Below are 26,888 nucleotides of genomic sequence, written 5' to 3' on the forward strand. Positions count from 1 at the left end.
GAATAATGGTTGCTAGGGACTGCAGAGATAGGGGATAGTGGTCAAGGGATTATACTACAATGACTAGTTACATATACTACTGAGAGTAGATGTGAAATATTTATACTATTAAAAAAAAATCAAGCACGCGAGATAATGGGGATATATAATTTATGCTGTTAGCCATGCCACTCCACAGTATCTGTGTGCATCTATAAATGTATACAATTTTGTCAATAAAAATTACTCATTTTAACAAATACAAAGGGTTATATATATTTACACAATTCATATTCTATCTTGCTGATGCCAATAAAAATTCTACTTTGAGGTTCAATATACCTCAACCATATCCACTCTTTCAATTTTTCTTACCTTCTTCCTCTTTGATCTTAAAAAAAGGCAAATATTCTGGGGAGACTTAGTATGGAAAGCTATCAGGAATTTCTATTAAAATAAGGTATACTATCATTCTGTTCAGTAAGAGAAACTTCTTAGAAATGCCACTGAAAATCTGAGACATTTACTCTCTTAAAGAGAACACAGAAAGGAAGGGAACATGTGCAAGTTTTCTGTTTTCTGAACTATATTCTTCACAGTCCTACCATGAAATCAGAACCTTCCCATCGAAATCATTAATGCAGGATCTATAAGCCATGTGACACGTCTGCAAGCAGATCACCAGACAAACAAAATAATCTGGAGTCCAACTTTCTCTGCCACTCAAAATCACCGCAGCAATGTTTGGACAATAAATAAAATAACAGGAAAACATTACTTAAATTTATGCACTGTAAGTATCGACTAGAGGAAGTACAGAATTTGAAAAAGGCAACTTTTATAAACAGAATGAAAAGAGTAACACTCGCCTCTTCTTCAAGTCTGCCATCTCTCAGGGTGGGCGGTATCCCTGGGTGTTTGGCTACCAGGAGCTCCATCAGGTTATGTGTGGCATGAAGTCTCTGCAAATACACGAAGATGAAGCTGTGAGGCACTGCGCGGACACCACAGAATCTATGTGCTGTGGCGCACAGAGCAGGGGTTCAAAGTTTATACTGTCAAGTAGTTTTCCTCTGAAAATATTTGAGTAGCATCCTCCCCACCCCAGAGGAAAATGAACAGAAAATGTCCTCAGTGCTAATGACGTAAATTTCTTTCAATTAAAACTATACATTCCTTTTTCCTGCAGCATGGCTAGGTATTGTGGGTTGGTCTGGTGTTACTGTGTATCCAGTGCTAAACACTGGCCCAAGATCTGTTTGCGCTCCCAAAGAGCAGATGCTCACACACACCCACTGATGCTGTAGACTTTGTTTGCCAATCTTCCATGACTGGCTCAATAGAACTGGCTATAGGCAACTACTGGGGAGATAGCGGGCTTTTGGTTACCAGGTAGGGAGTCTAGGAGCGGGAGAAGACAGAAGGTGTGAGAACAAGAGGTCTCCATTAGATGGGATGGACCAGGAGCATTTGGCCATGAGAAATAGGGTCCGTGGATAGATGGAAGGAGTAGAAATAACCCAGAAAAGGCTCGAACCAGCAAGTAACTTGGAGAGCACAGCTGAGAAGTAGCCAGTCTAGTGTAAAGAAAACAGTTTAGGGATAATCACCCAGGAATTGTGCTAAAGCTGACTAAATCAATAGGACTATGTCTCTATTACTGGGAGGCTGGCTGGGTCATAGTAAGAACCAGCAGAATTAGTTAATAGCATTAGTTGGTGCCCAAGACGGGGCCAAAAGAACTGCCTCCTGTTGAAACAATAAAAACAAAACAAACAAACAAAAAAAACCAAAAAACCAAAAACCAAAAAACAAGCAGCCCAGGTGAGACTAAAATAGCAAGTAACATGGGGAGTGGGTGCAGCTGGGAAATAGTCAAATTTAGCACAGAAAAATAAAGTAAGGATAATCACCAGTAGCTGTGCTAAGATGGTTGAACTGATTGATTACTGAGGGGCTGGCCAGGCCATATTAATAATAGAGTTAATTGATAGCATTTACAACAACAGATATGTATTCAGGAGCAAACAGAGTATAGAGGTATACTTGAATACGCCAAGCTTGAAGAATGAGAAGGGGGAAAGCTGGAGTTGAAGAGATCAGAGAAAGGAAAAAACTGAAGAGATTGGTGGAAGGAAAAACTATATTTCTGTGTTAAACATAAATCTACTTCCTGCCCTGATACTGAGTCAGCAACTTGCTAAAGGTTAGAACTGAAAAGAAATCACGGTAATTTCACTCTTAAATTTATATGTTACTTGGGAAGTTGACAGCTAGGGCCTCAAGATTATTAGGAGAGAATTCTGGCCAAATGTGATTTGGTGCCAAAATAGGATTTGAGGCTTTCAGGGTCTGTTCTATCTGGGCATAAGCTACTAGTTATAGTGTAAGTCTCTGTGAGTCTACGTTACTTCCAATGTCTTACACACTTTCAACATGGCTTCTTAAATCGCAGTGTGTAGTAATACACACTGTGCTAATAGTACTAATGGACTTAATAGTAAAGTGTGCAAACGGCACTAGAGATGTGTGTCTCATCTTTGTGTATACTTGTGGGAGATGATAGATCAGTTTTGTACAAGCAGTTAGAGGGGAAGATATGTATAGCATTTTGTCCCAGAAGAGCACTGCTGAGCTGACAGGACCAAGTGAGGACTCAGTGAGCAACACTGCCTGTCAGCAGAGATGAGATGAACAAATAAACATCCCAGGCTGATCACTCATCTTTGGATATTGAGTTCAAAACCTGGAAACTCAAACTGTCTCTTTGCCCCTATGCATCTTTATTCCCCCTTTTCAGGAGCAGGACACCATTCCCATTAGGTACTCACATGTGTCTGAGGTCCATGTCCTGCCTTGCTGTTCAGCTAACCTCTGCTACAACCCTGTCCTCCTCCATACTCCTTTCTAAATGTCCATTGCATCACATGAAGACATCAGTGCTAAGGCCTGAGAGTCAACTTCCCTAGGTATCAAGCTCAGGCCTGCCAAGTTAATAAATGTGTGTTCTCACTTGCTAGACTCTTACCTGCAGTATGCTGGACAAACACTGCTAGTGATGTAATTCAAATATACACCTCCTCCTAAAAGACCTCTAGCCTAGCTTAGAAGATCAAAGGGTCACGTTTATTTAGTGTGTTTGGGGAGTCAGTTTACTTAGTGAGCTAATATTTTTTTCATTTAGATGAAAATTATTTAACAAATATGTTGATGTCATATGAAAAATTATAAAATTAGCCTACTTTCTGAATTATAAATAACTCAAACTATCTCCCAGTGCAGACTTTAGGTCTACATAGAGAACAATGTTGATTTTCAAAGTTTATTATGTACACAAATCATTCAGATAATATTAAAAAAGAAATTCCAGCTATTACCCCTAGTAATTCTTTTTTTTTTAAACATTTATTTATTATGTATACATCATACAGCTTTCTACCTGCATGTGTGCCTGCAGGCCAGAAGAGGGAACCAGACTTGATTATAGATGGTTGTGAGCCACCATGTGGTTGCTGGGAATTGAACTCAGGACCTCTGGAAGAGCAGCCGGTGCTCTTAACCACTGAGCTATCTGTAATTCTGACTCGGTTCACTGCCACCCTTTACTCTAACAGTAACATTTTGGAATGCTGCTGTTTAAGACAATTTGAATGTATACGTGAACTTTTTTAGGCTTCACGTACTTGAAGTGAATCAGTTTTGAGTTTTCCTTTGTGCTCCTCAGACGACCGTAAAACTTCTCTGTAGAGTTCCGCTGCCAAGGCGTATTCACCTGCGGAGAGGACACACGTCACAGCACTCCCAGTGTTACCCAGCTGCCTGCAGTCTACAAAGTTCCCACAAACCACAGTCTTAACGCTCAGTAAGGCTATTACTACTGACTCTTCCCGCTGGGGGTGAATCCAGGGCTTGCACATGCTGGACAGCAGTGCTGTCACCAAGGCAATACTCCCAAATGTGTGTCTCATTAAAGAACCCTGCATTAGGATGGTTCCAGATTTTAAAGGTGGTTATGGTTCCTTCATTTCACAGGATTTTTACTGTTTCAAATTACAGAGATACATTTGGAACAAACTATACTTTTAATGACTTAAAATACTGAAAAAAGGATTAAGCATAGAAAATAATCTTCCTCTTACTAGTCATAAAGGTTGCCAATTAGCATTCATTATGACAAAGTCATTATGACATAAAGGACAAATTATGGTCATCAACAGTGACAAAAAAGTGTTCATGACACTCTGATCAATCTACGTCTAATTTTCAGAAAGATAATAAACTTTTATTGATATACATATTTGTTCCTGGCATAAGGCACAAATAATTTTCAATTAAAACATATAACGAAACAAGAGCAACATAGTAAGACAGGCCAAAGTGAGTGAGAAAGACGAGAGGCTTCACCCCCACACAACGAGCCAGAGCAAGTAGCACTGCTGGTGGGGAGATGGTCTCCTGGGGAAGAGGTCGTCCACTGCTTATCCACTAGGCAGCCCCGGAACAGACAGACAGGTAACAGTACACACACCGGGACATTATATTAAGTGTATCTGTGTAAGCACATACGTATGTATGTAACAATTATTAATAAAAAAAGAGGCCATGATTTTTGAACACAAGCAAGGAAAGATGGAGGAGGGTTTTCAGGGAGGAAGGGAATGATGCAACTGTTATCATCTTGGAAATGACAGAAGTAATTTTTAAAAATCACATTTCACAACCAAGAACTATGTAAATAGTGTAATGTTAGCACTATGAGGGGGAGGACTGGGTCTTTGAAGTCAGTCTGCACTACACGGGAAGCTGTGGGCCAGCTGGACCGCAATAAACCCCCATCTCAAGAACAAAACGAGAGAAGGCATGTGAAGAAGCCAGGTACGGATCCTAGCCATCCGTCCAGTGCTGATCGCACATCACAGTCTGTTCATGCTTATGCTGTGCTCTGTCCTCAGCAGTGCCTTCACAGGAAGCACTGGAAAGGCACCTAGTGAGGCAGAGACTGCCAAACAAGGGCCTGTGGGTCACACCTACCTCCTAGATTTTATATAACTTCTCGGTCTAGAATGGCTTCATAGTTTTATTCTTTGAGTGCTGGGGATTAAAATCAGGCTCTGTGTAAACCAGACAGCAGACTGCTGCTGAACTACATAGCATGCCCAGTTTTAATTTTTTTAACAGTGGGAAGAACTTCAACAAATGTTTTATGACATGAGAAGTTTAACAACCATAAATAAAGTTCCATGGGAGCCCAGCTCTGCTCACTCCTGTGCTGTCCACAGCTGCTTCCGCACTACACAAGCAGGACTGAGAGGGTGCTGAGAGACCCCACAGTCACAAAGCTGCAGGGTCCTGTCTGCTTACTGTAGAGAAGGGGTGACACTGACGGGAAGGAGGAGTCATGGTCAGTGGCTAAAACATCTACATTTACTTGCTGTCTGAGGGACATCTCGAAACTACTACATTACAAACTAAACTTAAAACTGAATGTCAGAAAAGCTATGAAATACAAAAAAGGTGCAGAAATGTTGTTGTTTCTCTGCCAAGAAGGTATTTCTTCCTTCCTTAAAATAAAAACTTAAAGTAATTTTAGTAATATTTAGGGTTATATTTATAACCAAAATAAGTCTTCTATATAGATATGTACACTTCTGTAAATTTTGAGTTGCTTCTCTCTTCTTTCACCTTCCTAAATTCACACATACGAACATGTATTTATGCAAATACATATATTCCCACATACAAACACATAATAGAAAGCAATCTAAGGGCTGGAGATATAGCTCAGTGGTTAAGAGCACTGACTGCTCTTCCAGAGGTCCTGAGTTCAAATCCCAGCCACCACATGGTGGCTCACAACCATCTGTAATGGGATCCGATGCCCTCTTCTGGTGTGTTTGAAGACAGCTACAATGTACTCATATACAAAATAAATAAATAAATCTTTAAAAAAAGAAAGCAATCTAAAATACATACTTTCCCGATACTGAGGACTCACCTAAGTTCTACTAGGTTCTATAAGGGAGAAAATTATTTTCATAAAAATAAATCAACTAATATAATGAGGAGTAATATTCAATCATGTAGAGAATTATTTGTTTTTTGAAACAGGATCTCCTTATTTAGTCTCAATTTACCTTGAATTTCCATTCAACCTTTGTAGTGCTTAGACTGAAATGACATTCAGACATATGGACACAATTATTATCTACTCATAAAGAACAATTATTTAATAAACTCCCATTTACAGGAAGCATTGTGGCATAGACCATAATTTCAGCAGCTGATCAGGAATGATTCATTATAGCATCTGGTTCATGTTTATAGAAATACATTGTCTGAGGAAAACTCAAAATATGTATATGCAGCAAGTTTTACAAATATAAGTCAAAGCCAAACTTGGAAATATACATTCTCAGCCACTCGATGGCACTAGCACTTCCAAGTTACTGTACTAGACTTGAGAATTCCTAAGTCATGTACGTCCAAAGAGTATCTGTAGAAAGCATGGTGTTTAAACTTATTATAAATTCATTATATAGCACACATTTCCATACAAGAAAGCGTTTCTAGAATTTGAAAAATATAGATTTCTTTTAAAAGTTCAGTCTTTACTGACTGATCCCTATGTAAGCAGGGTCTAAACAGCATTAGCTACGGTCACTCTACCTAGACAAGAAACCAGAGTAGGAATGCAGTGAAAGCACCTGCAGAGAGGAGCAGGTGTCAGGCAGTAGGAGTGCAGTGAAACACCTGCAGAGAGGAGCAGGTGTCAGGCAGTAGGAGTGCAGTGAAAGCACCTGCAGAGAGGAGCAGGTGTCAGGCAGTGAAGTGCAGTGAAAGCACCTGCAGAGAGGAGCAGGTGTCAGGCAGTAGGAGTGCAGTGAAAGCACCTGCAGAGAGGAGCAGGTGTCAGGCAGTGAAGTGCAGTGAAAGCACCTGCAGAGAGGAGCAGGTGTCAGGCAGCAGCGTGGGACAGCTATGCAGGAGCCTACACGTTCATCCTGCCAAAGCCTGATCACTTGAGAATGAACCAGCAAAATGTCCTACCCCAATCCTAACATGGGAACAGGGAAAGGAAACAGTCAGTCTGAGAGGGAGACAAGATAAAAGCCAAGGGTCAGAGAACCACTATCTGAGCTTGTTACAACATGTCCATAACCTAGCACCATACACACCAAATCTGTGGAGACATTCTGAATCCCAAGTGCTGGGATAACAGGCATGGGCACCATGTTAGGCACTAGCAGTGCTGAGAAAGCAACTAAGCCATGTGAATATTTCATTAAACAAAATGGAATAATAGTCCAATCACCAAGAAATTACGCAAGTAAAATAGTGTAGCCATGAAACTCTTATGCATAATATAAAATGTATACAGAAAAAGATCACGTCTAGCTGTAACGTCACGTGACTCAGAAGGCTGAGGAAAGAATGCAAGTTTGAGTTAAGCCAAGGCCACACAGCCACAGTTCAAGGCCTGCTTGGACTATAAACAAAGACCTACATTAGGGGTTGGAGAATACTGTTTCTCAGACAGGATGCTGGACTTTAACGACCACACAGTATTGATACATTCATTGTTCATACATTTTCCAAGGCAAGCATGCATATATTTTATTTGTCATAGTCATGTAATCTACAAACTCTAATCAGTTACTCTCTTCAACTAAGCTGACACTGTAAAAAGCTGAAATTAGATATGATACACATTTTCCCAATTTTTGCTTAATTCTGTCCAAGTTGGTATGAAATAAAGTTCAACTGTAAAACTCTTTACCAGAGTTGCTTGTCTATTCAGTCTTTTTTTAATGGACTATAAGGCCCAGGTAATTTGGAGATTAGATAGATTCCTAGACTACTACTACAGAGAACACTTATCAAAACGGCTAAAACAGAAAATGTTAAGTCTGTAAAGACAAGTACTTGAAAGAGTCTGTCCCAAAAGGAAACTTTTCTCACAGTTGTAGGTGCCATACTTTTGTCCTGTTAATTTTACAATAAAGCTTACATTGTAAAGGTTAAATCGCCAAGGAGATCACTTCATATTGTAATCCATAACATGAGGAAGACATGGTTTCAGTGTTTCCCTGTTTCATACTAAGAATGACACATTCTGGGGGAGGCAAAGCAAGGGTGGCTCTGTACTGTGCTCTAAAGAACAGACGGAGACGTGTGGTGTCAGAGGCCAGCTCAGTCACGATGTAGACAAGCCCTGTTAGAGCTGCCTCTCCCCAGGTTGAATAGCTCACTCTAGTCCTCAAGCATCTTAGGAAGAGACACTCTCCAGGATGGTTCTGCCATGCCATGGAACAGATAACGAGGGCTAGAGGCTTAGACACTTATTTTGTATTCTACAGAAACTACATATTTTTATGAACAAGTAATTTTCTGTTACTGTGCATGAGCATGTGCAGGTACATGTGTATGTGTGCTGCCCATGCATGTGTATACAAATGTGTATGGAGCCCTAATGACAGCGTCGGGTGGCCGCTGCCGCTCAGGTACTGCCTACGTTGGTTTTGGAGATAGGGTCTTTTCACTGGCCTGACGTGCGCCAGGAGCTAGGCTGGATAGCCTGTCTGTCTCTTCAATGCTGGATTACAAGGGTGCGCCAACACACCAGACTGGTCCTTTCAGCATCTTCCAGGGGATCAAACTCAGGTCTTCATGCTTGCAAGGCAAGGAGCTTTAGCACTCCTCCATCCTTTAAGTGATGTCTAAAGTTGTTATGTAATGAGAACAGCTATGAAGTGCCCCATGACTGCACATCAAAGCAGACTAGCATATAACTGTCATGGTGCTTGGTGGTGCAGAGGAGTTACATGTGGAGGACTGAAGGAAACGCTATTTACCACGGTAGCTCCCTACCTCCAGCACACTGCGAAGCTCATCTTTCGTTAACAAGGGCTATAACAGACACCACCAGTAACATAAATGCTTGAGAGTGTACAGTGCTAAGCCCAATGCACAGTTTCTTATGCACATAACCCTATGGTACAGTTTAAATTATAAATGAACATAACAGATGCTAATGGAACAACTATAAACACATTTTTAAAAATATTCTCTGCTTCAAATTTCCCTTACTGATATGCAGGACACAGCTTGATATTTTGTTCTCATTCACTTCTAAATACTTCCTAGTTTCTTTTTGAGTTACCCTTTATACTGTGTTACTCCATCCCCCAAATATGTGAAGTATTTCTAGTTACTTTTTACTGGTATCTGTTTTTTTAATTACATTATTTACTTATGGGGCAGGAGGGGGTGCATGCCACAGTGCACATGAGGACAACTTGTGGGTTCTCTCCATCTAAAAGGTGGGTACCAGGGACTGAACTCATGTCATCAAGTTTGCCAGGAGTCCACTCACCAGCCTGATAGCCAGTTCAATTTAACTGTAGTAATAAAACAAGTACTGAAGACTTGAACCCTTGTATCTATTGACTTGTTGCCTGCTTTAGATGTGTACTTGAAAAGAGCATGCATTCCTCTGTGGCTGGGCAGTGTTCAGTAGGTGCTGAATAGGTCACTTTCACCCAAGTCTTTGTTAAATGCTGACACAATGATATCTGCTTGTTCTGCAGTTGGGTGGGGGATAGCCTCATCTGCTACTACAATTACAGATCTGCCTATTCTCATAATAAGCCTATCACTTATTATGATTATTTGGAAATTGTAGTTTTAGTTGCATATGCGAGATTTGAGATTTTATTTTGCATATTCTTTCTAGACCATTCTTGGCATATACTATGATATGAAAAAAACGTACAGCTCTTGCTCCTTGTTCTTCCCCTTTCCCCTCTTCCCCTCTGTCCCTTCTCTCTGCATTCCCCTCCCCGCTTCCCTCCACATGCTCATGGCCAGCCTCTACTCCTCTCCTCTTCTACTCTTCTTCTCTCATTAAATCTTTCCACATGGAAAAAAACAAAAAAGAGAAAAGAAAAAAAATGTACAATATCAATTTTAAAATCAATAAACAATATGTTCAAGAATGTGTTACAATTCAATCATTTTTCTATTTCTAGGTTTTCTGGTTGTTTTTAAGTTTTCACTATAAATATCTTACTGGAAAATCTCTGTTCAGGTCTTCATTTCCTAAAATTTTCCAATTTATTAAACTTCCCAAGGTAAAAATGTTTGCTTAAGGTAGATGCACACTGATTGTTCTCAACATGCTCTGCGTTAAGTGCTTGGTATGTAATGGAACCCACTGAACTGGCATCAGTAGTGTGCGAGAGCGTCACTCTGTGATTGACCTTCCTCAAGAGGTACTGGAAGAATGGAATATAGTAAAGCATCACCTTTTACCTTTAATGATGTGAATGCCTGCTAAGCCGTTAAGGGCACAAACTAGTTGCCGGTGGGCCTCTTCACACTCCGTTCCACATTTCTTCTGCAAAGATGTCAGCAACTCTTCCATCGTCATGGTGCTAAAAGAAGAGACAGCTTTCAGAACCAGAAGGAAACCTGCAATCATTCTCTCTGCAGGGAAGCTGCTGTGCTGGAAAAAGGTGCAGTACTCTCTACATTTGCACCACTCCTTCAGCAGTTTTCATCTCCACTTTAAACACTCATTTCTGAGTACTGCGCGTCCGAGTGTGACGTGTGTGTGTGGTGGGGGGTGGGCAGAAGAGCGCCCCTGGAACTGGAGTATGTTGTAAGCCACCTGACATTGTACTGGGAACTGCGTTCAGTCGTTTGGAAACGCAGCCAGAGCTCTGACCTGCTGAACCATCTCCAATCCCTTCTCTTTCAGCTTTACAGTTATGACTTACACTTGTTACTAATCCAGTAAGGATTCTCCTATCTGACCTGCTTTCTCTTATATTTTGCACTTTAATCAAAATGTACAATATGTTTTATTTGGAAAAGTACAAGGATCACAATGTAAGAACTGGGTCTAGATGAATCATATCACTACAAATTAATTAGACTCATGATTTACTGTAAATTTAATTTTTCATTTATAAAATAAGTGAGATGTTCTAATAGTTGAGTCAGATGTCATTTCCACTAGAGAGATGTCTTGAACTATTTTTTTAAATAGAAATTGCTTCTATAGCAATCTATTATCTGTAAAACTTAATTATTATGTTCAGCTTATATTATATGAATTTATCATCTCTGCTATTTCTTTTTTTTTTTTTTTTTTCCTTTGGAGCTGGGGACCGAACCCAGGGCCTTGCGCTTGCTAGGCAAGCTCTCTACCACTGAGCTAAATCCCCAACCCCCATCTCTGCTATTTCTAACTGTCTATAATCTACTTAAAAGTAAGCCCCTTATATAATCATCTTAACAACTCTTTGACAGTTAAGAGAGTTTCTTATAATACCCCTCTTCAGGTATAGTCCAATCCACAAAACAAATTATGGAACAGGCACAAAGAATATAGCTAGCACATCCCTCGTATGGGAAACTACAAGTATTATTAGGAGCAAAAAATTCCACCAGGTGTGGGGGTGCCTGCCTTTAACCCTAGTACTTGGGAGGCAGAGACCAGTCTGGTCTACAGAGAGGACACACTAGTGCAGCCAGGGCTACAGAGAAAACCCTGTCTTGAAAGCCAAAAAAAAAAAAAAAGGAAGAAAAAAGTACAAGTGAAAAATCCTCTCTAAACCAAAAATACAACCACAAAACCTGTTAATAATAGTTTAAATTTTAAAAGAAATGAAAACTAATTTTATGATTCTTTCACAAATGAGGCTCCATAGACACAAAACCATGAAATTTTAGAAACAAAAAACAAACAAAAAAAGAATTAACTGCTACCTAGCCTCAAGTCCCCGAATAACACTGGGAGTCAAAAGTGCCTAAATATTGCAACATAAACAGCACAAGAGAAGTGAGTGGCAGTGACACCTCTTCTGGAGTGGCAGGAACTCCCCTCGGACAGCCTGTGGGTGGCAGCAGGCCTGCCTGAGTCTCAGCAGGGGGTACAGGATGGAGGAGACCGTCCTTCTGTCCAAGCTGCTCAGTTTCAGGGCCCAGTCAGAGATCTTCCTGAGCTTTACCACAGCATCCTGGCAGCACACCTCATGCTGGCGGTGATAGAAATGTCTCTCTACAGGGGAAAAATGGAGCCAGTGCATTTCTTCAGTCTGAGGTGGAATCTGGATCTGTAACGGGAGGTTGGAAAAACTTTAGCCTAAGATTTTCACTTTGATCCCTGCTTTGTTTCCTTCTAACGTTTGTAGTCAGTGAAAGTTTGGCATACTGACTTGGTCAATGACATCTTTCTTTGCGGACCTCCACATTATCTTAGCAATAAAACTGTACAGGTGTTGAGGATTTTTCTTGCAGTATGGATGATAGAGAAGTCGAATCCACCAGTGTTTGACACAATAAGGTTCAATCCCAAGAAAGACCACCAGCCCAAAAAGATCTGTAAAGGAAAAGCCACAGGACACAGGAGGGATGATTGCTTCTGGATTTGTATGGCCTCCGCATGAGCTTACTCACAAACCCGCACAGCACACACAGGACCCACCATGAAGTGGGAAGCATCGTGCAGCCTCTTGAATGTGAACATTTTCTCCCACATCAGTTTACATTTTTGAGAAGCTACTGTGCTCTGGGTTCTGCTTTATTACGATATAAGAACGACTACAAAAGCTTGCAGTCCACTCAAAAGCCGGAGGCTGCCATCAGTGAGACTTCAGTAGATTTGTTTAATTAAGACACATGCATTAAAACAAGACTTGTTAAATGAGAAAAACATGAAAAAACAAAAGTAGGAGCTAATCTCGTGTGATGCAGAGAATGTGCTCCAACCTAACTAACATCCCTAGTGATCTTTCATCCACTAACTTCATGTCTAGAGAACTAGCATAAGACAGTAATGACACACAAACCTACTTAGTGGGCATCACTCTTAACCACTGAGCCATTTATGTGTGAAACAACATGATACGTGCTCTCTTCAAAAGGAGTAAACATCACTCTCAATTTAAATAAAAAAATTAAAAATCCATGATTCTCAGCCAGGGAAAATGCCGACATGGAGGCAAGAGTTGGGAACATAATCCCACACTAATGAAGGCTTGGAGCCATTGGCTATCATTTCCTTCTGGGAAAGGGAGAGTAGACCTCGTTTAGTCAACCACTCTGTAGTGCAAGACCACAGACCCCTAAATATCTGGGAGCACAAACTTGTCTTGAAGGATTAACACCTGGGTGGGTGAGTGAACTGGGGAAGAAACAGGAGAGGCAGGGAATATGGTCAGAATACATTGTGTGACTCTAAAGGAACTAATAAAAATGTGAAACAAGGGGTTGGGGATTTAGCTCAGTGGTAGAGCGCTTGCCTAGCAAACGCAAGGCCCTGGGTTCGGTCCCCAGCTTCGAAAAAAAGAAAAAGAAAAAAAGAATGTGAAACAAATAAACAAACAACCTACCTATTACACCATTTGAGGATGACCAACAAACATTAGGGTGAAATTACTTTTTAGAAAGGGCCTTGCTATGTAGCTGAATCAAATGACTCTGATAACACCTAGGAATTATATATGTTTATCTGCAGAAATCAGAGATTTATGGCTCAGATTACATCAGTCCAACGTTTATGTTCTATTTAACTGAGGTCCTCTAATTCTATCTGCTGGAACCAAATTAAGTCTCTTACTTCCTAAAGATGCCTTTCTTCTAGCCTGATTTACAGCAGTGAATGACTGAAATTTATCAGCATACCACACCTTGTTTGTTTTCCTCATTCGCCTTTTCTACCTCTCTAAGACCTCTGTAGTCTAGACTCACAGTGCTGGCACTGCCTGCCCATCACCTGCTGCAGCCAAACAACTGGTCTCCCAGTATAAACTCTCCTCTCTGATAAACCAGTCTCTATGCTGGAACAATAGGCATCTCTTGAAAATGCATCCATCCACAAGATAAATTAAATCACTGTCTAAATCCTCAGTTTCCAATTTTCAAAAATTTCCCAAATCTTCAATAGTAAAAATCTATCTTTCAAAAAAAAAAAAACAAGAAAAGTACTTTAACATGGTCTAATAGGTCCTTTTGGTTTTCTCTGTATCTACCCATTCCAACTCTGCACAAACGATTCCCCGAGCTCTTCGCTCTTTAGCCACACTGACACTTGTTTTAGGGCTCCTGCAGCCATGTTATCTTCAAATGTCTGGCTCCTCGACTGTGGAGAGCTCTTTTGTTGTCTTCTATCACTGAACAGTGTTGCAGATCTCAACTCACCTGTCATTTTCTTCAGCATCCCTTTCTATGAATTTGGTTCTCTCTCCCTTTTGTTTTCTTTTTTTCTCAGGTTTTAACCTTCTTTGGAACTCAGATTGAGTTGAGACCTTTATCTATACTGTGGAATGGGTACAATACTTGGTCAATTTAAAGCAATGGGAGTCCTCATTATGTATCTGCCCTCATGAATACAAACTGAAGCATCACCCAAGTTGCATTTACAAGTTAACTACTTTAAACTATTTAGCAAACTCCAAGTAAAAATACACCAAAATAAAGATTCTGACAAACATTAAGCACAGCAGTATTTGTCCCCAAAAGTAGGTTCTGCAAGTGTGGTGACTGTGGGGCTGCGTTACCTTCCAATCCTCTCTGCACTGGAGTGCCACTGACACACCACCGATTAATGCCACTCAGACGCTGGGCCATTTCTGCAGCCTAATGAAAGAAAAATATGAACTAAAACAAAACGCAGAAATCAGGTGTGTGTTTTCTCATGAAAATGGCCGACTATAGCCCATTTCAGGTAAGATACATCTGCTCTCATTTATGACTTTTCACACTCGCCATTGAATGTCATACCCAATAAACCATTACCCACCACCGTGGTTCTCATTAGGAGCTCAGCATGAGACACACGGAAATGCAGAGGTAGTTATAAGCATGTAGAGAAGGAAAAAATACCCTTGATGAATACACCCCCTTCACCATTCTGTGAGCATTGGTGCTATGAGATATGATTCATCAATTCATTTCAGGTTACAGACTGGTCAGTGAAGACAGAATAAGGATACATAATGGATTTGGGAGATCGCTCAGTCAGTGAAGTCCTTACTAGGGCCTGAAGTTGGGTCCTCAGCAGCAAAGTAAAAGCAAACAGCTAATCCTAGCACTGGGAAACGAAGGCAGGGGGATCCCTGGGTCTGGCAAGCTGGCCAGTCTAGCTACCTAAGTCAGTAGGTTCCAGGTCTACTGAGAGACCATCTTAAACAACAGGGTGGAGAGTCACAGAAGGAGGCCTAAGAAATATATACAGAGATAGATAGGTATAATAAAATTCAACACATAAGGGCCATTTTCTTTAGCCATTTGCTACAGGCTACTGGAGAACACATGATAAGCCTTCAGATTAGGTGAAATGATTTAAAGGTCCCTAAGCATAGCTTGCTTTGAACTGTGTCAAACACACACTGATATCCAAGTATTCCACACAGAAGCATCATTCGGAGGATGAGAATAATTTCAAAGGATTATGTAGTTGATAACACAAGATTATTTAGCAACAAATGTTCCAACACTAACAGTACTATGGTTTAACTGAATTCCGACTACCGAACCATTTACATCCTCCCTTCCTCTGCACTCGAAAATGTTTCAGAGACTCTTACTTTTACTGTAGGACACTCGACCATCTGCGCTTCATCCAGACAGATCCGCCACCACTCCACCGCTACCAGGGGGCTGGGAATGGCCATGTAGCGCTTCTGGTTCCTCAGGCGACGCCCATCTTCACTATTGCTATGTGGGATATCGACATAGTTTAATTCTGAACGGAGAACATCATAGGTAATGATAACTATATCTTGTTCTGCCAAAAAATGAGGCTGTAAGAACCCATCTTTCTTCACTCCTTGATATACCTGGGAAAAAACAACACCAAGAGTTATTACAGAGAACCTTGGCAGAGGCCAAATATTCATTTATTTATATTCCTACTGAACTGAGCCCTTTCTTAGTTTTCTTTTGGCCACACATACTATAGACAGATTGTACAACTGTCTGGAGAAAGGTTATGTTTTGGTATAAGAGCCAAGTGACATAAACAATGTGAATAGAAATATCACAGAGCAAATGTGACAGCATTGTTGGAACGGCCAATCATGCAACTGACAGCTAACTCAGAGGAGCTAATGTTTCAATTAAGTTTTAAAACAAATGCTTAGGGCTCTTTCAACTGGACAAAAGGGAAAGAAAGTGAGCAGGTTAGTAGATGGACCCAGCAGGGTGCCAGAACCCAGTGCTATGGGGAGGCAGAGCAGTCACAGTGGACACTCATGGCGTAGCCTTCCTGTCTCAGGCACTGTACGAGGCACTTTCTCCAAATTTCAACAGCCATACTGTTAAGTGCTATTTCTTTCTCACACAGAGGAAACAGTGACCTACTCAAAACTGAGGGAGCTAAACTGAAAAGCCTATCCATACAGAAGAGAGCTGCTCAGTGGCAAACACTGTTTTATCTACTGTTACAGTCTTCATGTCCATGTCAGCAGCTGACTATGGGAAAACTACACCTCTGCATGGGAGGAAGAAAGCAGGCAGCCAACAGTAACGACCATGACTCTGGGCTTGACCACCTGATTTAACCTACACAGCAAGCCTCTGAGAGGCTACCTTTAGAACTGAGCATAGCTCCTGGACACTGTCAAGGACCAAATAAATATCGGATTATTCTAATGAGGTACCTGAGGCCCCAGAAGACAGTGAGGTGACAGGTTAAATGGCATCTGCAATCACAGTATGCCACCCTGGAACTCTATCTTTCTCTGAAATCACAAATGCCTCACCAAGACATTTTCATCTTGATGATCGAGGATCTTTAAAAAGCCTTAACACCAAGATACTCTCAACTTCTGAAAAGAGAATATAGTCTAGTCTTCTATTTCTTCTTTTCAATATTCTCTTCAAGTTCTGGTATAACTAGAAGTAGTATCCTAACAAATAATTTTAGTAATATAAAAACAGGGTGATGGGAATATGGCTCAGTGCTAGAGCGCTTGCCTGACATGCACAAGCCCTTGTGTTCAATTTATTGAAAAAAGAAAATAGTATGAAAACATTAACAAAGAGCTTTAGGGAAAAAAATCATAAAAGAAAGTAAAATCATACATCATCAAAATCAGCTGTGTATGGTACACATGCCTATAATGCCAGCCCTTGGGAAGTAGAGGCAGGATGATCAGGAGTCCAATGTCATCCTCGGAGCTATCCTGGGCTACATGAGGCCTTGTTCAACCACGAGGAAAACTACCACAAAGAGGTAAAACTGTACATGTTTTAATCCCGCCTTAGCTGCAGTGCCTTACCAAAACTCGAAGGGATGATGATCTCACGTGCCGGTTGATTTCATCTACCCACTGGTGGCAAATGGAGCTTGGAGAGATGATGAGAGTCGCTCTGGTTGACACTGGCTCCATAGCAACCAGGCAATGAGGGCAGTAAAAAGGCTTAACCTTCAGATTCTTCTCCTCGTAATTCACACACTTTGCATGCTGCCACAGGTGACACTTCAGACACTGAACTCTTGGCTTGCGGCCGATCTGGTCAAATTCACCACATATACACTCAAAGCGGTAGTCAGGGGTCTCACAGAAACTTGCAGTGTTAGACTGTGCCAGCTCCATGGCAGCCGGGCTTGGAGACTCAACACAGTCTTTTGCGTCTTGGATCTTCCTGTCTTCAGAGACACATGTACTTTCTGACACATGAGCATCGGCGCTTGCACAGTCACCAGCAGTTGGAGCCTCAACTTGGGAATCCAGATTGACAGGCTGACCCTTTTCCTTTTTAGTGAATAACACAGGCTTCTTCTTCAACTTACGGTTTTTTCTTGCCTTGCAGTAATAATAATAAGGATCATCATCGTCGTCATCGTCGTCGTCATCATCGTCATCATAAATGTCTGATGGCACGTATTCAGAATCTGTATCCTTGTTCACTGATTTCCTTAACTCTTTCTCAATTTTTCGTGGACTCCCTACTGCCTAAAAAGTATTGTTTAATTAACATGTGCCAATAAAGTTGTAATTGTGAAACTAAACTCTAAACTTTATATAGAAACAATTCAACAGTGTCTTTACCACCCCTTTACCCAAGGAAACTTGCTCCTGATAAACATATTTTAATTTGTCCTCTGAAAGATCTCTCCCTCTGTAGCCTTCAGAAAAGCAAGGTTCTACTTGATCCCTGTATAGTACTGATGAGAAAGGCAAAGGTAAGCTATCCATTTGTTATTAATGTATTATGATTTCAAGTCTGCTTAAATCAATCAATAACAGAAATTTAGAGTACATAAAATTCCATATCATCAAGTACAAGTAAAATGAAGGCTGATTTCTATTTACTGCCAGCAGTACACAGACTTTCTAAGTGTGTCTCTTGTCATTATGATTTGAATGTCGGTTCTGGGCCAGGCACTCTGAGTAGTGAGTAAAAGGACTACAGAAGTGCCCACGAAGAGCATGTAACACAGTTGGGCTGTGACAAACAGGTAGGTGATAGGAACAGCTCCCTGAAAATGGGATCAGAACCGGGGGCACAGAGAAGAACCAGGAGATTAATACAGAACAGTGACACCGACTAGAGACCCCACCTCCTGGTGGCAGTAGGACTGCAAAGGCACAGCTCACTGCTGTGCTTGCTTGGGCCAAGCTGGACGCTGTCTACTCTAAGAGGAAGAGTGTCTGTTTATCCCACTACCTCTTACAGCGGCCACGCCAAAGCAAGCAAAAGGCTTTCATACTGATTTGTCGTCAGCATTCTTTCCTTAATGGTGTTTGCATGTACTGTGTCGACTTTTCTAAAAGCAAATTAAAATTACTATCCAAATGAGAACAGTTTTATAGAAAAATATTCAAATTTTACAGGAGGATATCACTGGGAACATAACTTTATATACAAGACTTGGAGAATTTATACACAGGTATATACAATTTGAGGCATTAATTTTCTAAAGTTGGGAGCAAAGTCTGTAAATGCAGAGAGCATCTTAACAATAGAGAAGCTACTTTAAACTTTAAGGTGCAGGAAACCAACTAATTTTAGAGTTCATTCCACTGAATTCTTCTACTGTGCCAATCCCATTCCCTGGGTTCAACAGTAATTAAAATAGTTGTTTCTTTTCGGACACTTACATTCAGAAAGTAGAAAAGTTAAGGCAGTCACTGTCATAGTACTTTTCCTTTCTCATTTCTGATTTTTGTATTTAAACTCAGTGTCAAGGTAGAACTTATCCATTTATTCTCTAAGGCGCTATATATAAGTACATGCACTTAATAAATGATGTTACCTGCTTTTTCGTTTTATCAAATACATCTTCTTTGTAATTCTTCCCCAGTGTAAAAGTCCCAGAGAAACCACGGCCTTTAATCTGTTTCACAAGACCTTCAAAGATTAAACATTTCAACATCCGCTTCAGAAGACTCCGGTTCCGCTGAACGTCGTATCTGAATATGGAGCTGACATACTTATAGATGGAAAGAATAGAGACGCCTTTTTTCCCATTCATTTCTCTCACAGCTGTCAGAATCATTACACGTGTGGCTAAATGTACAGTGGATAGACAAAAGGATATGACAATTACTTAAAATAAATGATAAGAAATTCAATTTTAATCTTTACCAAGGACTGGGTACAAATAAAAGACATAATTCTAAAGAATATGTAGTAAAAATTTACCTTGAAGTAAGGAAAATTATTGTAGAAATAATGTAACAAAGGATTATTTAGGCTAATTTGTTAACTTGATGGCACAACAACCATTCGAATTATAAAATACAATCTCTTGAATGTTCTATTATATGCTATGCTACAATTTCTAAGAAAATTCATGTGCTAGTGTGATGGTCTGCATACGCCTGGCCCAGGGAGTGGCACTATTAGAAGGTGTGGCCTTGTTGGAGGAAGTGTGTCACTGTTGGGGTGGGCTTGGAGACCCTCCTCCTAGCTGCCTGAGGATGCTCAGTCTGTTCCTGGCTTCCGTCAGGTGAAGACGTAGAACTCAGCTCCTCCTGCACCATGCCTGTCTGGAGGCTGCCATGCTCCTGCCTTGATGATAATGGACTGAACCTCTGAACCTGTAAGCCAGCCCCAATTAAATGTTGTCCTTATAAAACTTACATTGGTAATGGTGTCTGTTCACAGCAATAAGACCTTAACTAAGACAGCTAGTAAGAATTATAAAAGCTACACTTGAGGACTGGAGAGATGGCTCAGTGGTTAAGAGCACCGACTGCTCTTCCAGAGGTCCTGAGTTCAATTCCCAGCAACCACATGGTGGCTCACAACCATCTGTAATGAGATCTGATGCCCTCTTCTGGTATGTCTGAAGACAGTGACAATGTACTCATATAAATAAAGTAAATAATTAAAAAAAAAAAAGCTACACTTGAAAGTAAACAAATCCTATAAGCCTGTGTGTCAGGAGTGCTGTAGACCTGTTTTCCTGTTTTCTTTTAGCCAAAAACTGAAGAAACTGAATATAACAGGCTAGACTAGCAGTACTGGGACAACGCTTTATTTTTGACATAACTTGTAATCATGCTCATCTGTTAAATACAAACAACTAAAAAAAAGAAAAAACCCACAAAACCTAGTGCTTAGGAGTAAGATCTTTCTAGGAATAACAAACTACAGCAAAAGTCACCATATGAAGTCACATGGAGAACACACTTACGAGGGCAGTGAACTTTCTCTTTTGGTTCACACTCTGTATTCTGGATTTCTCTACTTTTCACTTTTCCTCTAGGACAATGAGTTGGGATGAAATAATTTACCACTTTTCCCTGAAATACATAATTTTGGCAGTTGAAATATTATAGTTCAGTATTCTGAGTTATTGTTAGTATCCATTCTATTAAAGAAATAGAAATTAGTCATGCACAGCTAGGAGATAACTAAATGTCATTCATTATATATCAATGTTTCACTTTGGAGCTTATAACCAGCCATCACTTAATTTGTGTACTTTAAATTACCTAAATGTAGGTAATTTTTGAAAGTAACTTTTAAAAAGTTAAAAACAGAATTGATACATTAAATTTAGAATAATGTAAGTTCAGAAATGAAATACGTAATGAGCTTAATTAAAAATCTCTGAAAGATGTTAATACTTTAAGTCTTACATAGTATCTCTTTAAAAGTAAGATTTAGTTTTGTTCTATGTGTAAGGGACTTTTGTCTCCATGTATGTCTGTACATCACAAGCATGCAGTGCCCAGAGGCCAGAAGACGGAGACGCATCAGCCGGATCTAGAGTTACGGATGGGTGGTTGTCCCATGGGCGGGAGCTGGGAATCCAACATGGCTCCTCTAGAAGAACAGCCAGAGCTCAGGGCTCCTAACTGTTGAGTCTTTTCTCCAACCTCCCCATCATAGCTATGCATTTATATAAATTTATAAAAATGTATTTATATGAATTTATATAAGTAAAACATATATACAAAGATAAAGATTTTTCTTTTCCATTTACTATTGAAATCACTAAAGTTTATTATGTATATATAAATTTTTCAATAGATTACATAAATATTAAAATTGTGGGCCTGGTGTTTCCTGGAGATTCTTAACTGGTTCTACCTTTGATTAGTGAGCTAAATTCAGCAGGATTTAATGTACTGGCTTCAGGTTTTACTACTGGGAAATATAGGAAATTATATTTTGTGAACTCTAAAATTCTTATATTTGTACAAAAACTATTGCATCTAGAAATCTATTAATACTAAACTATCAATCAGTAAGTTCTACTTAACAGAATCTGAGGTTTGTAATTAAACAGACAGTTCTTCATTCAGGACAATATAGACCTTTCAGTGCTGACGAGATACGCGAAGCACCAACAGGACTTACTGTAAAGTCCTGCTAACTGGTGGTAGACTGGTCACTTACTACCATACATTCTCTTACTAGTTGGTCCGCATCACCCAAGAAAAACCTTCTGGGAAACCACAGTCCCACTCTGTGCAGCCACTTGAAGGTGACCAACCACGAGTGTAAGCAGCTGTCACACAATGCACAGTAGGCTGACTCCAGGGCCAAGCAAATGCTCAGCGTTCACTGTGGGGTCTCTTGACACCGTTTGTCCCCATCCTCTGGAGCACTGCAGCGTTCTCTGTACCTCAGGCAGCGTGAGGGCATCCTGTCTGACATCTTGTCGGGTATGAGTCAGAATCAGAGCCAGAACCTCCACTGTCTTCCCGAGGCCCATCTCATCTGCTAAGATTCCACCGCGCAACTGTGGCCCAGCATGTGGGAAGTCCCGAATGATGCTAGAGAAAATACAACCCAAGAGTTTACATAAAATACTGACGTTTGTTAGTGTTCTGAAAGAGAACTGAAGAAATGAATGAAACTTCAAGTCTACCAAAACGTCATTTATGAGGAAACAAGTCGACGTTCCAAACCTTACACAACAGGAATGAAATAACAGCAATAAATGAGCAGACAACCGAGTCTGTAGGACAGAAATGGTGCTAGTAACACTCGACATTTCATCTCCTCCATAATTAAAGAGAAATGTTATGCAAGACGGCTAAGCAGGCAAAAGTGACTGCCACCAGGCCTTATGACAAGCATGATAAAAGTGGAGAACACAAGCTGTCCTCTGCCTTCACAGGTATACCATGCCACCCTTCTATCCATGGCCACAGAATAAATATATGCAATTTTATAACAGCTTTGAAGGCAGTATTTTCTGTTTATGGTCTTTATGAATCTGTGATTTAAAAAAAGAAACAATAAATACTGATTCACTAATCATGCTCAAAGATTCTTACATTTCTTAAATCTACAAATTGAAAATTAAAAGTATAAAAGCTGGTCTTTAAAAATGGCATTACTTGAGATAAAATCTAATCTCTCCTTTACTCTTTCCATTTCTGTAGTAGCATCTTACTACATGGTCCTGGCTGGCCTAGAACTCTCTATGTAGAACAAACTGGCCTCCAGATCAGAGCTCCCAAGTGTTGGACGACAGGCATGCATCGCCACGCCCAGCCATCTTGTCAGTCTTCATAGCTCTGCAGCTTCAGCCTACTATGAGACCAGGATTCACTGAGAAATGGTAAGGGCTTTTCAGTCCTGAGTCTATCCTCACCGTAGAAATACAGAGCAAGACTTTTAGTGTTCCTCAACACTGAGCACGAGTTAAGTTCTCACTGTTCTTTACTGTATATATTTTAAAAAATCAAACATAAAAGATTTTGCCTTACCAGCCTGTGTACGGATTATAGTAGAGGTTCAAGCCATCAGGTGTAACAATTTCTCGCCACAAGAAGTGCAGGGAGTTATCTAAAGAGAAGTGTAAGAGTAAGGGCTTTTGTCTTGATTTTTTTCTCCTGTCGCATAATGATACTCAGATAAAACAACAGAATGGCATGGGGTCCGGATTCAGGACATCCATAAGGCTTGCTCAGGAAAGGCCTCAGGGCTGCATCTCACAATATTCCTCTAACACTATTTGTCGGCTTCCTTTGCTTTTGCACAAACTCAGAAGCAAGTAATAGCACAGAAGAGCAAAGCACAGCCAACGGCTGAGGGAAAACTGACATACACACCAATTCCAACCTGATAAGGGTTCTCTGCATCTGCAACGTGCAAACGTCTGTCTCTGTGTTTAGATGTGCTCACTATACTTTAATTTGGGGGCTTGGAAACTAGTAGAAACTGGAAATGGCACCCAAATAAAGGGAGTTGGTCCTGACTGCGACTGGGCCTTGGGGATTGTATCTAATCCTGGTCCCCTCTTAACATGTTCTGTTTCCAGGCTACAATGAGAGAAAGAGCTCCTCAGCTGCCACAGTGCAAATATTGTGAACACATATGCTCAATGACTAAGACTACACTGAGTAACCTATAGATTATCTTCAGTACAAAAACCAGTGTGCAATTATGCACTTACTTTAAACCACTACAACTCGATAATTACATAATCAAGTTAACCTCCCAAGCCCTGGCAGCTAAAGTGTGCTCTAACATAGCTAGCTAAAACTCTTCTAATTCTAAAAAATTGAAGATGTCTTTAATAGCATTCCTCTACTTCTGAAACAAGGTACTTCTTCCCTCTCCTCGGGTCCACAGCAATCATGCTAGCCATCCTTGCCCTGAACCATCTCACTCAGTGATTCTCTGGAGACAGTTTTCTCAGATACTGTCACGGTGGTGGAAGCCTGACAAGAACTGGTTGCTGACTCCAAGTTTACAGATTTGTTAAAATACATCAAATGTACCTTTAAGATCAAAGCATTTTGTTATATGTAAGTTATTCCTTATGGAAATTACCTATCTGAAAATTATTTCATTTTAGAGAAAAAAATAATATGGCCTATGTGTGGCTTTATAGAACTAACAATTTCCCAAACAAATAATAATAAGGAAAAGACCGAGAGGTGGGCAGCGAAACATACAGATTATGAAACTTTACCAAGAGAATCCAGCTCCAGAGTTAGATGTTGGTTTCAGGACAGGGAAGAGAATGAGGAAGACTATGAATGAATGAGAATGTAGGAGATGGGAAAATAAAGACAAGGAAGGTAATTTGGGGAGAAGACAAATGTTTTGATATTAACAGGATAAGGAGCAGAAGAAATAATACTGCCTATCAATTGATAATTCCTAAAGAGAAAACTTAAAAAAAAATTAGGTTGCTAGAATTCTTGGGAGAAATATGTAATATCATCTGTAGTTAATGGAGTAAATCTATACAGGAAGAATCAGAACTAGTTAATACCTCACTGTACAGAGTCATGTAAAAATCTCAAAACTTGTCTCCTCATTTATAAACAGGCTGGCCTAGTGATGCACACTTTTAAGCCCAGTGCTTGGGAGGCAGAAGCATGAATTCTAATTAGAGCTTGAGGTCAGCCTGGTCTACACAGTGATTGAGTTCTAGGACAGTAAGAGTTACACCAAGACACTGCCTCAAAAACAAACAAAAGTTATTACTAAAGTGCACCCCTGCAATGAATCTCTTGGTTTTATTTATTTTGTGGGGCAAGCAAAAAATATAAACTAGGGAAATTAATCATATTTGCAAATTGTTTGTTGTTACTATTTACTGTCAAGTTAGGAAGTTTCTTATACATAACTAACGGAGTTCTAAAAGCAATCCTTTGTCAGAAAGTCATGATTTTTCCTCTCCCTGCCAACACACCCTCTTTCTCTCTCTTGTGAGATAGCAAGTCATGTAGTTCAGAAAGGCTGGCCTGGAACCCACATCATGGCCTGGCATGACTTGAATTCCTCATCTTCCTGTTACTACATCACAAAACAATATTAAGGAAAGTCATATATTAATTTTTCTAGATATCTACTTTGAAAGGCATTTTAGAAAATTATTCTCCTTTCCATATGATTACTTGCCATTACCCCCAACACACGCCCAATTATTCACATCTCCCACACTGGCCCTCCCGATGAGCCTCTCTAAGCATCTTGTACTTGCCACCAGCAGGAGTGCTCCTGGACTGCTCCTGCTGTAGCATCCAGTTGACTGCGTCTCTCTGGTACGGCCTCAGCACCGGAATCAGTGCAGGGTGCTGGACATCCACTTGGACTGACTGTGCTTCTTGCTGGTGTGTTTGCTTCACAAACTGATAGAGCTCATCAATGTCCTGGCCCTCTGGCTCACTCTCTGACTCCTCCTCGTCTTCTTCCAGCACATCTGTATATCCAACAAAGGTACTCATGACAGGATCTGCACTGTGAGCCACGAGCGACGTTTCTCTTTTTAAACCCTTCCCTCCCACCCCGTGTGTGTGAGACACTTTGCAGTACTCGCTGCACTGGTCTCACCCAGGAGCCTCACTGCTCAACTTTCTTCCAGCGGCTAGGAAAGTAGATGTGGAAACCCCACACAGCCTCCCAGCTCCACCGTCTTATTCTGTGTGTTCCCTGACTGGAAATCCACCCACGCACGCTTCCCGAGTGCTCACATGCTGCCTGGCACCTATCTTCTGCTCCGTGCTCATGTGCTGTTTCATACTCTGCCTGTGATGTACCTGCTCTCAGGCACCTCTGTGTACTTGCACAGTCCGCAGACACCGACATGCTCTTTCCCACAAGTGGTTAATAACTGTGAGAAACTGAGCACGAATTTCACCTGGAATTTATAAACTATTTTATCACTTTCACATCTTAACATTAAAAAATCCTTTTATGTTCATGCTTATGAAGATAATGGTTCATTAATTCTTCAGGCTGAGAAGAAAGGCAGGCCTTTGGAAGCAGCAGGAGTTAGTGAGGAGAAATGCTGAAAGATTAATTAATGTAAGCATATCACATTTCACTAGATGAACACCAGGGCCCTGTGGAAGACTCACACTGTAACCTGAACAAAATAAAAAGCCCACACACACATGAATTAGTCTTTCAATGTGAAGAAATGAACCATTTTTATTTCTAAACTGTTCTCAAAGAGCATATCGTAAAACTACATGGTTTTACAGAATGCATCTAATATGCTCAATGTCTCTGAGTGTACTGATTGATTATCTGTAAATCATTTCCAATACAAAATATCACACAGGATTATCACAACCACACAGTGTAATTATACACTTATTTCATACCACTGCAACAAAATAACTAATGTAATCAAGCACTGATGGCCAAGCTTCAAGTTTTCCTTCCTGGGCACTGGCAGTTTAGGTGTGTTCCAACATAGCTCGCTAAAATTCTTATAACAAAAAAAAAAATTCTAGATGTATTTGCTAGCATTTCTATTTATGAAACAAGATTTCCTGTAAATCTCCAACTTGCAAAATCACTTACTGTCATTAGGATTGTGAAGTTTTGAAAGAATGAGCTATGGCATTAATATACCCATTATGTTCAAAAACAGATTTTCGAAACATAAAGTTTATAGAGCTGAGGCTGTAGCTCAGAAGTGCAGCACCTGCCTCATGTGTGCAGTTCTGGGTGTGACATCTAGC

General features: G+C 40.4%; 1 protein-coding gene across 1 annotated transcript in view; it reads right to left on the bottom strand.

Moving 5' to 3' along the window:
* The window catches only part of Shprh (SNF2 histone linker PHD RING helicase), a 65,711-nt gene that overhangs the window by 34,210 nt on the left and 4,613 nt on the right, over nucleotides 1-26,888 (bottom strand). Inside the window, exons 3-15 of the mRNA XM_032894981.1 lie at nucleotides 25,400-25,618; nucleotides 23,169-23,247; nucleotides 22,076-22,226; nucleotides 20,636-20,744; nucleotides 19,250-19,503; nucleotides 17,268-17,945; nucleotides 15,573-15,824; nucleotides 14,544-14,622; nucleotides 12,201-12,364; nucleotides 11,842-12,098; nucleotides 10,291-10,412; nucleotides 3,663-3,751; nucleotides 849-941 (exon numbers count right to left, since the gene is read on the bottom strand). Of these exons, the coding sequence (XP_032750872.1) occupies nucleotides 849-941; nucleotides 3,663-3,751; nucleotides 10,291-10,412; nucleotides 11,842-12,098; nucleotides 12,201-12,364; nucleotides 14,544-14,622; nucleotides 15,573-15,824; nucleotides 17,268-17,945; nucleotides 19,250-19,503; nucleotides 20,636-20,744; nucleotides 22,076-22,226; nucleotides 23,169-23,247; nucleotides 25,400-25,618 (2,546 nt within the window). The remainder of the gene's footprint in view (nucleotides 1-848; nucleotides 942-3,662; nucleotides 3,752-10,290; nucleotides 10,413-11,841; nucleotides 12,099-12,200; nucleotides 12,365-14,543; nucleotides 14,623-15,572; nucleotides 15,825-17,267; nucleotides 17,946-19,249; nucleotides 19,504-20,635; nucleotides 20,745-22,075; nucleotides 22,227-23,168; nucleotides 23,248-25,399; nucleotides 25,619-26,888) is intronic.

This window comes from Rattus rattus, chromosome 2, assembly GCF_011064425.1.
Source record: "Rattus rattus isolate New Zealand chromosome 2, Rrattus_CSIRO_v1, whole genome shotgun sequence".
Taxonomy (NCBI): Eukaryota; Metazoa; Chordata; class Mammalia; order Rodentia; family Muridae; genus Rattus; species Rattus rattus.